At 42.8% G+C, this 14113-nt stretch overlaps 1 protein-coding gene across 1 annotated transcript in view; it reads left to right on the top strand.

Annotated features, from left to right (window-relative positions):
* The window catches only part of CDH8 (cadherin 8), a 371407-nt gene that overhangs the window by 239056 nt on the left and 118238 nt on the right, over nt 1-14113 (top strand). Inside the window, exon 8 of the mRNA XM_066243293.1 lies at nt 4245-4381. Coding sequence (XP_066099390.1) covers nt 4245-4381 — 137 coding nt within the window. The remainder of the gene's footprint in view (nt 1-4244; nt 4382-14113) is intronic.

The raw sequence follows: 14113 nt of genomic DNA, 5'->3' as shown, positions 1-14113 counted from the left end.
GATGCAGGTATCCGCCCCCTTGCCACTCCCACCTCTGAGCTCTGTCTCATCATGGAAACACATCTTTTCTGTGTTTGTTTCCACTGACCTGAGAACCAGGTAAACTTGTGTAGGGACAGAAAAGCGAGCAGTGAGTGGAATGCTCGCTTATACCTGCAAAAGGGCTGGGCCTCAGCAGTACATAAGCGATAGTATTAACATTAATTATTAAAAATACACATTTATTGAGCACTTGTTATGTGCCAGCCATTGTGAAAGGTGCTTTCTATGTAATCCCACCTTTAAACCCCACAAAACCCATTATAATAGCCATTTTACTGACTAGGTAACCAAGGCAACATTAGGTAAGAGAGAGACTAAAATCATAACTACATCACACCTAAGTAAGCGGTTTTTCTTGTATCCGTTCTGTAAGAAACAAAGAAGAGAAGGGTGGAGGAACGAAAGGGCCCCTAGCTCTGTGCTCGGTACACATTTGTTGTTTAATTCTGTGAAGTCGGGATTTGGGGCTGTTCAGCGATTCTTAGGACCCTGCATTACAAAGGCAATAAACAGTGTGAAATGTCTATGTGGGCAGCAAGGGCTTCTTGAAATAGTTGAGGTCGATTTTAAGCTGAATTTTAAACTGAGTCATTTTCCCCCGTCAAGTTCCACCCATTGTGAGATCTTATAATATTATGACATTCTTACCTCTGATCTTACCAAAGGGCTGTATTTATAGCTGTTTTATAAATTCTTATGACTCACCCCAGAAAGTCTGTCATGAACTGAAACTTTTAAAAAAAATGACAAAAATATTCTTGCCTCTGTTTGAGTTTTGGGAGTGAAATAATACCCAAATGTTTTTTCCAGTTTTGTGCTATTTATAAACGGCTAAGAAAGGGGGCCTCTTCGCCACCCACCGTCCAAGTAGGGAAGTTCATTACACAGGTCCGTTTCAGGCGACGTGATCAAGATGGTGATGATAATGATGGACATGTCTTTATTACCTACCAAGTACCAAAGATTTATTTAGGCTTTATTTATTTATTTATTTATTGTTTTTTTGTTTTTTGTTTTTTTGTATTTTTCTGAAGCTGGAAACGAGGAGAGACAGTCAGACAGACTCCCGCATGTGCCCGACCGGGATCCACCCGGCACGCCCACCAGGGGGCGATGCTCTGCCCCTCCGGGGCGTCACTCTGCCGCGACCAGAGCCACTCTAGTGCCTGGGGCAGAGGCCAAGGAGCCATCCCCAGCGCCCAGGCCATCTTTTGCTCCAATGGAGCCTTGGCTGCGGGAGGGGAAGAGAGAGACAGAGAGGAAGGCAGGGGGGAGGGGTGGAGAAGCAGATGGGCGCTTCTCCTATGTGCCCTGGCCGGGAATCGAACCCAGGTCCCCCACACGCCAGGCCGACGCTCTACCGCTGAGCCAACCGGCCAGGGCTAGGCTTTATTTTTAGTCTTTACAACCATCCCTGGGATATGGGTACTTCATATTTGACCAGTAAAGAAACCGATGCTCTGTAGATTTATTCATTATCCCAGAAATAGCAATATATAAATAATAGAGATAGAATTTATTCCAAATGTGAGATCTACATGATACAAATTTAAATGGGGAATTAAACAAACAATTTTTTGCTGTTGCTGTTGTTGTTGTTCAGTACCAACTTTCCAAACCCTGTCATTGTTCCCAGTGCTTCCTCTGGGCCGGAAGTTTTAGGCAATTACTGGACATCAATCAAATAGTCAAGAAGCCTGTCTCGGTTTCAGTATCCATCGGTGTCAGTGATTCGGCGGCTTCCCCTTTGCTGTGGCCTCCAGGAAATGGGCTGAGGCCTAAGTGTGTAAAATATCAGCAGTGGGATGATGAAATGAGTTTAGTCCAGCAACACCTGCAGAGTTTATTTGTGAATATGACGCAGAAACAGATCATTAATCCTCCGGACATTTCTTAGCTCTTTTAAGAGCTGGAGTCTACATGCTACCAGCAAAGCACAGGTCTCTTTAGTTATTTTACAGTTCACCTTGGAACCTCACTGGTCTCCCCAACAATCACTATTCCCCAGAAAAATGTCTTGCCCTCTTTTCCCCACAATACAGCGGGTCGCAGTGCTTTGCAGTGATCACTTTCTCGTGCTCAGAATTCGGTTGAGAACATCGTTAGTCGATCTATGCCTCTGCGTTCTTAAATCCTTTGGGAATTTCTCTAATCATCCTGGGGGTAGGGTCTAAGGGCACTTTGTAATACCTAATATGAAAATGCAAGCCAGCTTCTTAGTTTTCTTTGTGATTTGTTACTAAAACAGGAGTTATAATTTTATTATACAATATTTTTCTCAAGGAATTTAGCAATAAACTATTGTCAATTAAATTAAGTGCTTTTTAACATGATTCCAAATGGTTTAATGAGGCTTGTCTTTGGTGGGGAGGATTTAACATGGATGCCTTTTTTTTCCCCCATGGTATTTGCATCTGATATGAAGCATATGAATTCCATTTCTAATGAAAAAGAAATAGCTGAAAGGAGAAAGGAGTTAATCCTCTATGTATTTACCTGTCTGTTTATCCATGTGGCCTTCCATCTGTCTTCCTGAGACTCATCTATGGTCACAAGTTGATATGGAAACAAATAAGTAGATGCACTTAAATAAATATAGATGCATCATATACACAAATATATACTGTTTGCAGTGACAGCCACTAAAATATTAACAAGAGAAAACTGTCGGCTTGAAATTATGGGAAATTTACTTTTCCCTCATTTTTTTAAAGCAGTCTAAACTTGATTATCTAATAAATGCTCATAAAAATGTATAAAAATAAAATATGTTCAGCACCAATAGCCAGGAGCCATGTTCCATATTTAGGGTCAGTGAGGAGCAGTGAAGAGAGAGAGCTCCGGGGCACGTCCTAAGAGGCCAGCTGAACCAGAAGGGGATTCTGCAGTCCGTCTTCCTAAAGCGAGATGAGACATGACCTTTGTCTGAGTCTGGGTGGCTGTGGACAGGGAATACCACACACTGGTGACTTTAACAACAGAAACGTATTTCTCACAGTTCTGGAGTCCGGAAGTCCGAGATCAAGGCACCCGCAGATTTGATGTCTGGTGAGGACCAGATTCCTGGTTTGCAGATGGTTTTCTCCTCATGTCTCGCTGGCAGAGACCAGAGAAGAATACTGTGTCACCTCCCATCATGAGGGCTCCATACCTCATATAATCATAATTGTCACCCAAAGGACTTACTTAAAATTTCTATCACATTAGGAGTTGGTATTTCAATATATGAATTTCAGGGAGGCACAAATATTCAGTCCACAACACCCTTCTTTGGGCCTTCATTCTGTTCTTTAGTTTATTTCCCTGCTTATATATGGGCCAATTTTTCTTATGATGCTTTGTGTTCCTTAAGCCATATACCTGACTGTATTCGGCACTTCATAGCCAGAACACAGACCTTGGTTTGTTTTTTAAGAAAAGGACATTGATAAATGCTGTGGAAAAATGATTGCTATATTAATTTTAATACTTAGTATACCTGAGAAGCAGTTGACTCTAGACACAAAAGGCCACAATATTATTGCCTTATCTGAAAATTTTCTCAATATAGAAACGACTAACAAGTCCACTTAAAATTATTAACTTCTTAGAATCTGGTATTATAAATCTGTTAAAATATCTATGCCAGCTTTTACAGATTGTTACTAGAGAATCAGCAACTCTGATTTCTAATAGAAAGCCTAAACACATACTTCACTTAACATGAAAACAAAACAAACCAACAGCAGCTAAAACGAAAATACATCCACGTTGCCTCCTCAAATATAAGTTTCACACGGGCAGTCATTTCCTCTGAAGAGCCATAAATCGCAAGCTACCTAGCACCATCCTGCTTTGGGCTCGAGTTCCTTGTTTTCTGTGATATTTTGTGGCAGCCACTAATTATCATAAGCTGTCCAATAAATGTGATGGATGGTCCAATTAACTCTTCATCAGCATCCATTTTTGAAGATGCTACCTATTGGAACTGATGGCAGTTTATGACCTCCATGTTGCATATGTAGCTAATTACTCCTTGGACAATAATTATCAAGTTTCTTGTGCCTCATTCAGTCATTTGGTTTTACAAATTATGATGCCACCGGGTTTCCCAATTCATTAGACTTCACAGTGATGGCTCTCCAAGGATTCCTAAAGATCTGCTGTGGAATGCGTGGATCGCACAGACATTGGAGTAGATTACAGATCTATCTGTTTTGTAGGTTTTCCATCGACCGGCACACTGACCTGGAGAGACAGTTCAACGTTAACGCAGAGGATGGGAAGATAACGCTGGCCACACCGCTCGACAGAGAGCTGAGTGTCTGGCACAACATAACGATCATTGCTACTGAAATTAGTAAGTGCTTGGGTTTAATTTTTTCCTTGTATGACTGGGTTCACTTTATGCCTAGTGATCACATGATAAATGAATGGTCCCTGTGTCCATTAGCTAGTTTGGCATTGGAAACTTATTATTATTCCCAACGAACCTTTGAATGAATCATCTCAGCAAGAAATACCTTACACTGTGTTAAATTACCCAAAGTAGCAGTATATGTGGGAAGAAAACGTTCTTATATCCAAATATTCTTATAACTTAGATCCATTATTCCACCATTAAAAAGAATGGTTTGCATATTAAAATATGAGGAAAGGTTTAGTATAAAAGCATGTGTAAAAATGGAATTCAAAGACTATACAGTATAATTTAAGTAAGCCGACACTAACATATATACAATGTATATAGAAACCCGCACTCACCTATTTAACCTCAAACATACATATACACATAAACTGGCAGAAAATATAGACAGGAATTATTAATGCATATGATTTTGAGGAGATGAAACTATAGATAATTTTTTATTTTGTGTTTTAGGGTGTATTTTACACATTAATTATAGACAAAATAAAAATATATCTTTAATATAATTTTTTTCATAAACTACATGCAGAAATGTGACATTCCAGGGTTGTTAAAACTAACACGTTAGTCTTTCTGTCCATTTTTATGCTCGTAGCTTCTTTGATCCCATGTAATGACACTTCTGTTGAGTCTCTGAAGAATAGGTCCGTGGTGCAAATTCGTGCCACACTGTTTTTGTGAGCTGGTACTCTGCCTTACCGTTTTATTATTGGACAGAAACATGTGAGAGGGACTTGATGTTTATTTTACTTCCAAACAAAGCCTATTTTGCATGTTATCTGAAACTCTTCTTCCCATAAGGGACCTGTTTACACAAATTCAAGGGAGACATTACATTCTTGAGGGAGTTGGGAATCTGAATAAGGAAATAAAAACTGGCATTAAGACATATCCGCAGGCAATCATACAATGTAAAGTGTGTAGATCAGTGGTCCCCAACCTTTTTTGGGCCACGGACCAGTTTAATGTCAGAAAATGTTTTCACGAACCGGCCTTTAGGGTGGGGCGGATAAATGTATCACGTGACCAAGACAAGCATCAAGAGTGAGTCTTAGACGGATGTAACAGAGGGAATCTGGTCATTTTTAAAAAATAAAACATCGTTCAGACTTAAATATAAATAAAACAGAAATAATGTAAGTTATTTATTCTTTCTCTACGGACCGGTACCAAATGGCCCACGGACTGGTACCGGTCTGCGGCCTGGGGATTGAGGACCACTGGTGTAGATGACAAGTATAGAACTAAAATCTGCTCTGTGCTCTCTCTAAAACCTGCCCTTTGATTTCACAACTAATGTGAAGACGGGAAATATCTCTGAGATACACGGTCAATGTGTCTCTGTAGGCAACAGGAATCCAGACCTTTAGGAAGGGCATGGGGTTTTCCTGGTTCTGAGATGTGGGGAAAACATTCTCCGTGGAGCCTTAAAACAAAACAAAGCAAAGCTACACTGTGTGGGGCAGTATAGAGTCCAGAGGGAAGGATGTCCGTTTCTTACGGCAACCTGAGGCGCAGGCTCAGAACAGGCGGTCCGGGTGATAGGTGTTTCATCTCTTCCCCAACGGAGGGGCCCGGAGAGAGACCTGCTTTGGGCACAGGTGTGTTCTTCCTGGCTTCTGAGTACCATTTCTTACCTAGCGCGTTACGCCGCCAGGACTGCCACCGCCAGGACTGCGCCCTGGTGACATGAAGGGATAAAGCAAAGCGCCCCACTTGATGGCTCTGACTTATGAGCAGTGTTGACCCCGTCTTTGGCGTCTGCCATGTTGAGGCTGCATTAGCCCCTTAGGCCTCTGAGAAATATTCTGTTGTTCTGGATTGGTTTAAAGCTTTGTAAAAATGTGCGAAAGGACCCCAGTTCTCTTTGAAGCAGGTGGGTAGTCATTACTTTGGAAAGAACTGTCTTGTGTATTGAATACTCAACCTATTTGAGTTAGCCTTAACCCGTGATGCTTCTTTTATGAGCTGGATGGCACCCCCCTTAAACATTTACTAAGGGAGGCCCTGGTTACAAGCTTCCATGGACTCGCCTTTAAGGAGGACAAGGACATGAACATATAGAAAGGTGGCGAGGAAACATTTCAGGGGCAATCCAGGAACAAAAAAAAAATGCCTTTACAAGGAATCCCGGACAAGTAAGGAGACAGACACGAAAGCAGGTGCCGGGAGCGGTGAGCTGTGAACCCCGGGCGGACGCCGGCACCAACCCCAGTCCGAGGAGACATGGCGTTTCCTCATCCCTTCAGTTATTATTAGCTGAGTCATGACTACGTGCCTAGCACTGTTCTAGTGACCGGCGTCCCAGCAGTGAGTGCAACGGGCAGAAACCCAGGCGCTCTAGAATTCTCCTTCCGCGGCACCTAGAAGCACCTGCAGACGAAAGGGGGCATTGGAGTCTGCGGGGCCATCCGTACAGAAAGGCAGGGAGGTAAGGAAGAAGATGGCGAATGTCAGTCAGGAACAACCAGCAGTTCCAGGGGGATGGTGTGGAAAAGAGGGACACAGCATACCTCCTTCAGTGCACATGGGATTATCTATAATAACTGTAGCGTAAGAAATATTTAAAAATCAACACTTTTTTTCTGTCAGTAAGATAAACATTAAGATTATTTTTATATAATCAAAAGCATATGTATTTTTACATTCAGTATTATTTTGTATTAGTTTCAGGTGTACAACATAGTGGTTACACAATCATATGCCGTACAAAGGGTTCCCCAATATTTTCAGTATCCACCTGGCAATATCTGAAGAAACCCAGAACACTAATTTGAAAGGAAGTGTGCGCCCCTGTGTTTCTTGCTGCCTAATTTACAGTAGCCAAGATAGGGAAGCAGCCCAAGCACCTGTCAATAGACTAGTGGATACAAAAAAATCTGTGGTATAGTTACCCAGTGGAATATTACTCGGCCATAAAAAAGAATGAAATCTTATTATTTGTGACAGAAAGGATGGGATGTACCCAGAGAATATCATGCTAAGATTATTTTTAAAGTAGTAGAGTCATTGTTACTAATACAGTATAATCAAATTACCAAAAAATATTAAAATGTTCGCCAGATAAAATTGTTCTTTATGACTTGAAAGAACTCGCTCAAATCTGTCCCAGGTTCGGTATTACAACTGGCTCCACCGAGAGGAAAAGTACAGACTAGCTCCGCCCACAGGAAGGCCAGGAGCCTGCACGTAAACCTGCAGAATTGACCATTTATAACCCAAACTTGGCATTACTCTGCTCTAACGACGGGAGTTGTCTCACTTTTTATTTTAAAGATATTCTAAATTCATTTTAGAGAGGGGAGAGAAAGAGAGAGAGAGAACAAGAAAGAGAGAGGGAGGAGCAAGAAGTATCAGCTCCCACATGGGCCTTGACCAGGCAAGCCCAGGGTTTTGAACTGATGACCTCAGCGTTCCAGGTTCCAGGTTGTCACTTTATCTACTGCGCCACCACAGGTCAGGCCTCTCTTGCTTTTTAAAGTAATTAATTCATGCATCTGTTTTTACTCAGAGATTGAAAATGAAACAAGCTACCCAGACATATTTTGGCCAAGAAGCAAGTTTAATTCAGGAGGTTGGCATCTCAAGAAATATGAAACGATAAATAGTAATCTGCTTTTTTTAAAAAAAATATTTTTTTTTGCATGTAGCTTTCTTAGAATAGGAAAGAATAAGAGTAAAAAAAGAGAAGCTTAATTTTCAGCTGTAAAATATAAGCTGAGGTGGGCATCAGTTTCTAAACTTTAAATGTACAATTAAGTCCTCTTTTTCTAAACCATGAAAAAAAGTAGAATTACCTCAGAAAACTTAAAGAAAATCTGTAATTACTAAGAAAATGGCTCAGTAACTGGTTTTGACTTGGTTTTATTATTTAGTTCATCACATAATGTTTACCTTGCACAGCCACAGACCAGGTCTTGCGGACAAAAATATGAAAGGGAGATTTATTGTATTTGGATGAGATGAATATTTAAAACCACCCAGGACAACAGAAGCCCTGGGGAAGAGGTTCTAATAAAGTTAAAGAAATATTTATTCCAGGCAGACTAATTTAAAATTACTCTCAGAACACCATCTCATCAGGCAAAGATTTAAACAAATGAAATTAGGCTAAGGAGATGGATTTTAGGTTAGTCCATCTGTTATCTCTTAATGAGAATGAAGATGTTGTCTTTCATCCTCCTGTGTCAGATTCACTTAACCAAGGCTGAGAAGCTCCGCTGTGTGAATTACCCAAGTATTTCCCTGGTAATAGATCTAGCTTTGCCATCACAGTCAGCAGGCACATCTCATTACGGGAGCTGGCGGTTAGATGGCCCTGTGCTAACAATAGATGGGGCTTACCCAGCGTATCTCTTTCTGCCTAAGTGTCTCCTCCAGTAACAGCCCCTTCCCCTGCAACTAGAGTTCCAGGCTGCTGTTTTACCAGGTGGGGAAGGTTTAAGGTAAATCTCGCTGACTAATTAACCACCGCAAAAACACTGTGGACGTCCTACGATGCGTGTAGTCCTCACAGCCCCCTGTGAAAGTGTGTACTATCAAGACGTGCATTTTTTTTTTCAGACAAGGGAACTCAGATACAAGTTAGCCCAAGATTTCGTAGAGAGCCAGGGCCGGGTTGGGGGTGCCGGATGGGTGGGTACCCATGCAGTTTAACTGCAGATGACGTGTTCTGAGAGGCTTTGCGTGGAAGAAGCCTAGCTTAACGTCTGACTCGCCGTCACCCCTCTGCTTAAATTAAGCTTCTAATGCTGCCACATCCCCTCCTGAAGCCAGTGAATGAAGTAGTTCTGGGCAAAGCAGACAGCGGGGACAGGGACAAGGGCACAGTGGAGAAAAGAGTAAACCTGGAACAGTCAGGCCCTCGGGTCCCACGTTTGTAACCCAGGGCAGGAATATGGCCCTACGGACAGAGCAGAGCTTCGGAACCATTCAGGCGGGCCTTCTATTCCCATTTTAGAGATCCAAACACTGAGCAACAGAGAGTGCAAAGTAGTCCATGATAGCCTTTTTCAATGCTGATCACGGAGAAGTAAACTCACCCAGCTGATTGACATCACCTGGGTACGGTTCAAACCAAAACAAACCGGTTCGGGCTTGTCCCCAGGACCTACTGCGTCACAGTCTCAAGGCAGGGATTTGGGAATCCATGTTTCAGAGGTTCTCCCCACGTCCTCTCCGCGTCTGGGCCAAACGCACATTCTGACGTCACTGGGAAGGAAGGCAGAGAAAGGTAAGGCGTCTTTTTGTTATTCCGCTGGTGATTAGGAGACACTTGACTGAGCTGAGATTGGGATGAAGGCTAATCAGTGGCACACAGGAGTCGGGCTCCTGTAGGTGGAGCAGAGGGGTAAAACCTCCGTACGAGAACAGGAGAGAGGAAGGGTTTGGGGGAACAGTGGCGGAATCCACTTGCCTAGAATAGAGTCTCTGCAGGGGCATTTGAGAGGCACCAAATGCCAATTCGAGAGTGTTCTTCCCGAGAAATTGGTGACGTGGGGTGGAGAGTGGAGAAACCCGCGGACACTGTGTACCTGGGAGCAGGCAGTTGGCGTTTCCAGAAGGCACGCCACTCTTGGTTATCTGAAAGTATTTTAGAGCAGGAGGCGTATAATTGCCCATTAAATGAATTTCTCTCAGTTAGTGCTAATGCATGGCTCTGGCCCAGTACAGTGGGCTTCACGCAGTACTGCAGATAAAGCTTCTCACTAATGATGGCTACATCTCCTAGGGCCAACACTAGTCATTTAAGGAATATTTCTTCCTGGTCTAGGACCAGGTGCCAGAATAATTGCTTTGTCCAACCCGGGATACTTAGGAAAAACATATCTTTGTGGGCCACTCATTTTTGAGAGAAATCTTAGGTCCTGAATTGGATGGAGTTAGCCATGGCTTGGCCAGATAACCTTGGGCAGATCATTTCTCCTCTCTGGCTCTGTTTTATCATCTGTGTAATAGGAATTATATATAATTGTGCCTTACAATCTTGGAGGTGGGTGGGAATTTGATTAACAATGATACTACTCTACTTTCTAGTTCCAGATCCATCTATAATCTTTAGAAATTGATGAATAAATTGTGCATGTTCCTGTGAATGCAGTCTTGACCCTGGGCTTTGGATAAGAGCTGAATTTAAAATCATTGACTTGGACTCAGGCCGGTTGGCTCAGTGGTAGAGCGTCGGCCTGGCGTCAAGGAGTCCTGGGTTCGATTCCCGGTCAGGACACACAGGAGAAGCACCCATCTGCTTCTCCACCCCTCCCCCTCTCCTTCCTCTCTGTCTCTCTCTTCCCCTCCCGCAGCCAAGGCTCCATTGGAGCAAAGTTGACCCGGGCACTGAGGATGGCTCCATGGCCTCTGCCTCAAGTGCTAGAATGGCTCTGGTTGCAACAGAGCGATGCCCCAGATGGGCAGGCATCGCCCCCTGGTGGGCATGCCAGGTGGATCCCGGTCAGGCGCATGCGGGAGTCTGTTTGCCTCCCGTTTCCAACTTCAGAAAAATACAAAAAAAAAAAAAATCATTGACTTGGCTTATATATATGTTACCCTTATCCTCTCCACAGTGGAATTGGCACTCATGTCCTGGGCATTACTGCCAGGTCCAGTTGTATTTCTTCATTGTGTAACCAATATGTCTGTTCAGTGATCTGCCTCTTGGCCTTGGTTCAGGCATAGTAGGGTGAGCAATGCCTAAGGGAAGGTCCATAAATAGAGCAGGCTCATTCTTGAGGAGCCTGATCAAACTAAGGACTTTAAATTTTATTTCAAGGCCTTGTTCAAAATAGTGCTGTCTGTCTTTGTTGCCTGTGGCATAGTCAAGACAAGAGTTTCATTGAGATCAGTGCCATTCCCTTGTGTAGGGTTGAGTAGAAGCAGGTGAAGGGAAGCCATTAGAGAGCGGTAACACTCACGGAAGACAGAGGCTCATAAGAGCTTGAGGCAGACAGTGAACTTCAAAGCCAGGGGTGGTTAAGTTACTCCCAAATATTAGAGAGGCTGTGGTAGTATGACCCATACGACTCTCTTGGGAATAGAGGCATGTGGCAAGTTGCTCTCAAGATTTCCCTACCTCAGACAAGCATACAGGTGCTGTAACACGAAGATCAGTATTAACAGTAAGGGATATAATGAAAGTAAAGCATGGGAGAGTGAAAGGGAAATTCCAGGTTCCCGGGAAAGGGATCAGAATCCACTACACAATTCCCCACAGTGACTAATTGGTGTCAGCGCCATTCTAAGCCTGAGGAGAGGGCTGTGGGTAACCCATGTCACTGCTCTTGTACTCACCATGGTGCCCACTTCCTGTACAGTTGCTCCAGTTCTTTGCATCTCGAGTTGGGGATTTCTTCCTTATTTCCTCTGTTCCGCAACCATTCTACTAATACTCTGCCACATCCCACAACTTCTCCATCTTTTTTTTTTTTTTTTTTATCGTTGCTCCTCTTTTGTGATCATCTACTTAGAGAAGCATACAGGTTTAGATTGGAGGTATATATTTTAAATTGGCACTCCTTTAAGACATCTTTATGACTAATAGCCTTTAGTCCCAACCTAGCAAAAGACAGAAGGTAAGAGGCTTCTATTCCCACATCTTTCCTTGGGACCTGTAGACCACTGTCCCCAAAGCTTCAATAATAACCCTTACTATAGACAACAGTAGACAAAGGATAGAAAGGAGGTAATCAGCAAAGAGTAATTCAATCTCTTCAGGTATAAGCCGCAACAAACTGGCCACTCATGGCAAATGGTCACCTCCGGGTTTGAGGGCGCCGGATACAGTGGAGGTAGGGTGGGGAAGGCCCTAGGTATTTGAACAGATTATAAAGATCAGAGCATATTAAGCTGATATATCCTCGGGCTTTGGTTTTTCTGGGGACAGAGAAATTATAAAGACCTGGGAGAAGATGCAGATTATCTGTCTGGAAGTCAGAGAGGAAGGCAGGAGTCCAGTGACTAACTTAAGTGCGTCAGATTGCTTGGATGGAGCTATTACTTGTTCACTTACCCTCATTCATTCTGTTGGTAAGTCGCTTAGCTTCTCTCTCTGACTCATTTTCCTGATCTGTAAAATAGTGAACGTACTGGTACACTTTTAGAGGTATAGGATGCAGAGTGAATATATCTAAGTGCTAACAGCTTGCCAAATATAGAGTATTTTTATAATGTTAAGGCAATATTAGTTATTATAACCATAGTTATTATATACAACTGTAATTATAAATATTATTTATATCATTTTATATAATTAAAGAAGATAGGTCCAAGAGAGGCCTCCTAGTTGTCTACAAAATCACCCACCTTCATTCTGAGGATCTGCAAAATTGTCAGTTTAGGAAGTGTCATCTTGAGATTATTCGGGAAGTATGATTTTCTACAATGAGATATATCCAGTAGAATAGAGTTCTTCTTTCCTCTGTTGGTCCTAAACGCCCTGGCCATGTTCACAACTATAAGAGCTCCCTTCTTACCCAAAATCAAGGTCACAGGTGCTGCTATCATCACACCTTCTTAGCAAGCAGTAGTGATGATTAGATGGAAATTTAAACTATGAGTCAAATTGTCACAGCCAAAATATCAGGTTCAACATATGCTACATGTGCGACTTGAATAAGTTATATAATCTCTTTAAGTCTCAGTTGCTATATTTGAAGCTTGTTGTGAGACTTAAATGAGATAATCCAGCTAGAGTCTATAAAACAGAGCCTGGAATACAGTAAGGGCTCAGTCATGTTCCTTCTGTCCCCTCTCTTAGGCCTGTCCCCATCCTCCTCGATAACTCCTCCAGGCCAAACCTGTGTCCCTTCTCTCTCACATTGCCTGTCATCCTCCTAGTCCTAGAGCTACACTTTCTATTTGTCACTCATTCCCCCCCCTTTATTTCCTGGCCACTTGGGCTTAGGGACAAAGGGGACCAAATTAGTCACACAGACACCCTAATTTATAGCAGTTCCCTTCTGTAGCATAACAGACCATGTCAAAATCTGGTGGCTTAAAAATAAGAAACATGTATTGCTCTTGCTTCTGTGAGGCAGGTGGGGAGTTCTTTGGTCTGGACTACTTTTGCCAGTCTTACTGGTCAGCTGGTGGCTTGTCTGGGGCTAGATGACCTGTATTGACCTCATAGGTCTATATCTGTACAACAAGCTGGACAGACCAGGGTGCCGGCCATAGTTGTCCCAGGTCTTCTCTGCTCCATGTGGTCTCTCATGCTCTGATAGCCTAGGTCACCTTTAGTGGTGTTCTCAGGGTTCCAACAAATAGCGGAATACTGGCGAGAAGCACTTTCTAAGTCTCTGTTTGTAGAAAGGTGGCTAATATCACATTGGCTGAAACAGATGACATTAACAAGACCAAGCTGAAGGGGCGGAGAAGTAAATGTCACCTCTCAGTGGGAGGAATTGGAAATATTATGTCCATTCTTTTTTTTTTTTTTTTCATTTCATACTGGGATGCTGAATCTGCGTGTGTGTGGTCACCAAGTGAGTCACTTACATACAGATTCATCCCGGCCTTTCCTTCAAATCGCTCCTTTCAGTGCCTGACACGTGCGTCAGAATTCTGTTCTTCCACACCTTACGTACTTGGAAGAAAGGATTAGACACAATCTGAGAGCCATCAACTGGTTAACTATGGATTCTGTAAAACTTCAGATAAGCTAGTAAT

Source organism: Saccopteryx bilineata, chromosome 9 (assembly GCF_036850765.1).
Source record: "Saccopteryx bilineata isolate mSacBil1 chromosome 9, mSacBil1_pri_phased_curated, whole genome shotgun sequence".
Taxonomy (NCBI): domain Eukaryota; kingdom Metazoa; phylum Chordata; class Mammalia; order Chiroptera; family Emballonuridae; genus Saccopteryx; species Saccopteryx bilineata.
Note: the sequence above shows the minus strand (reverse complement) of the source record. Positions and strands in the feature narration are given on the sequence as shown.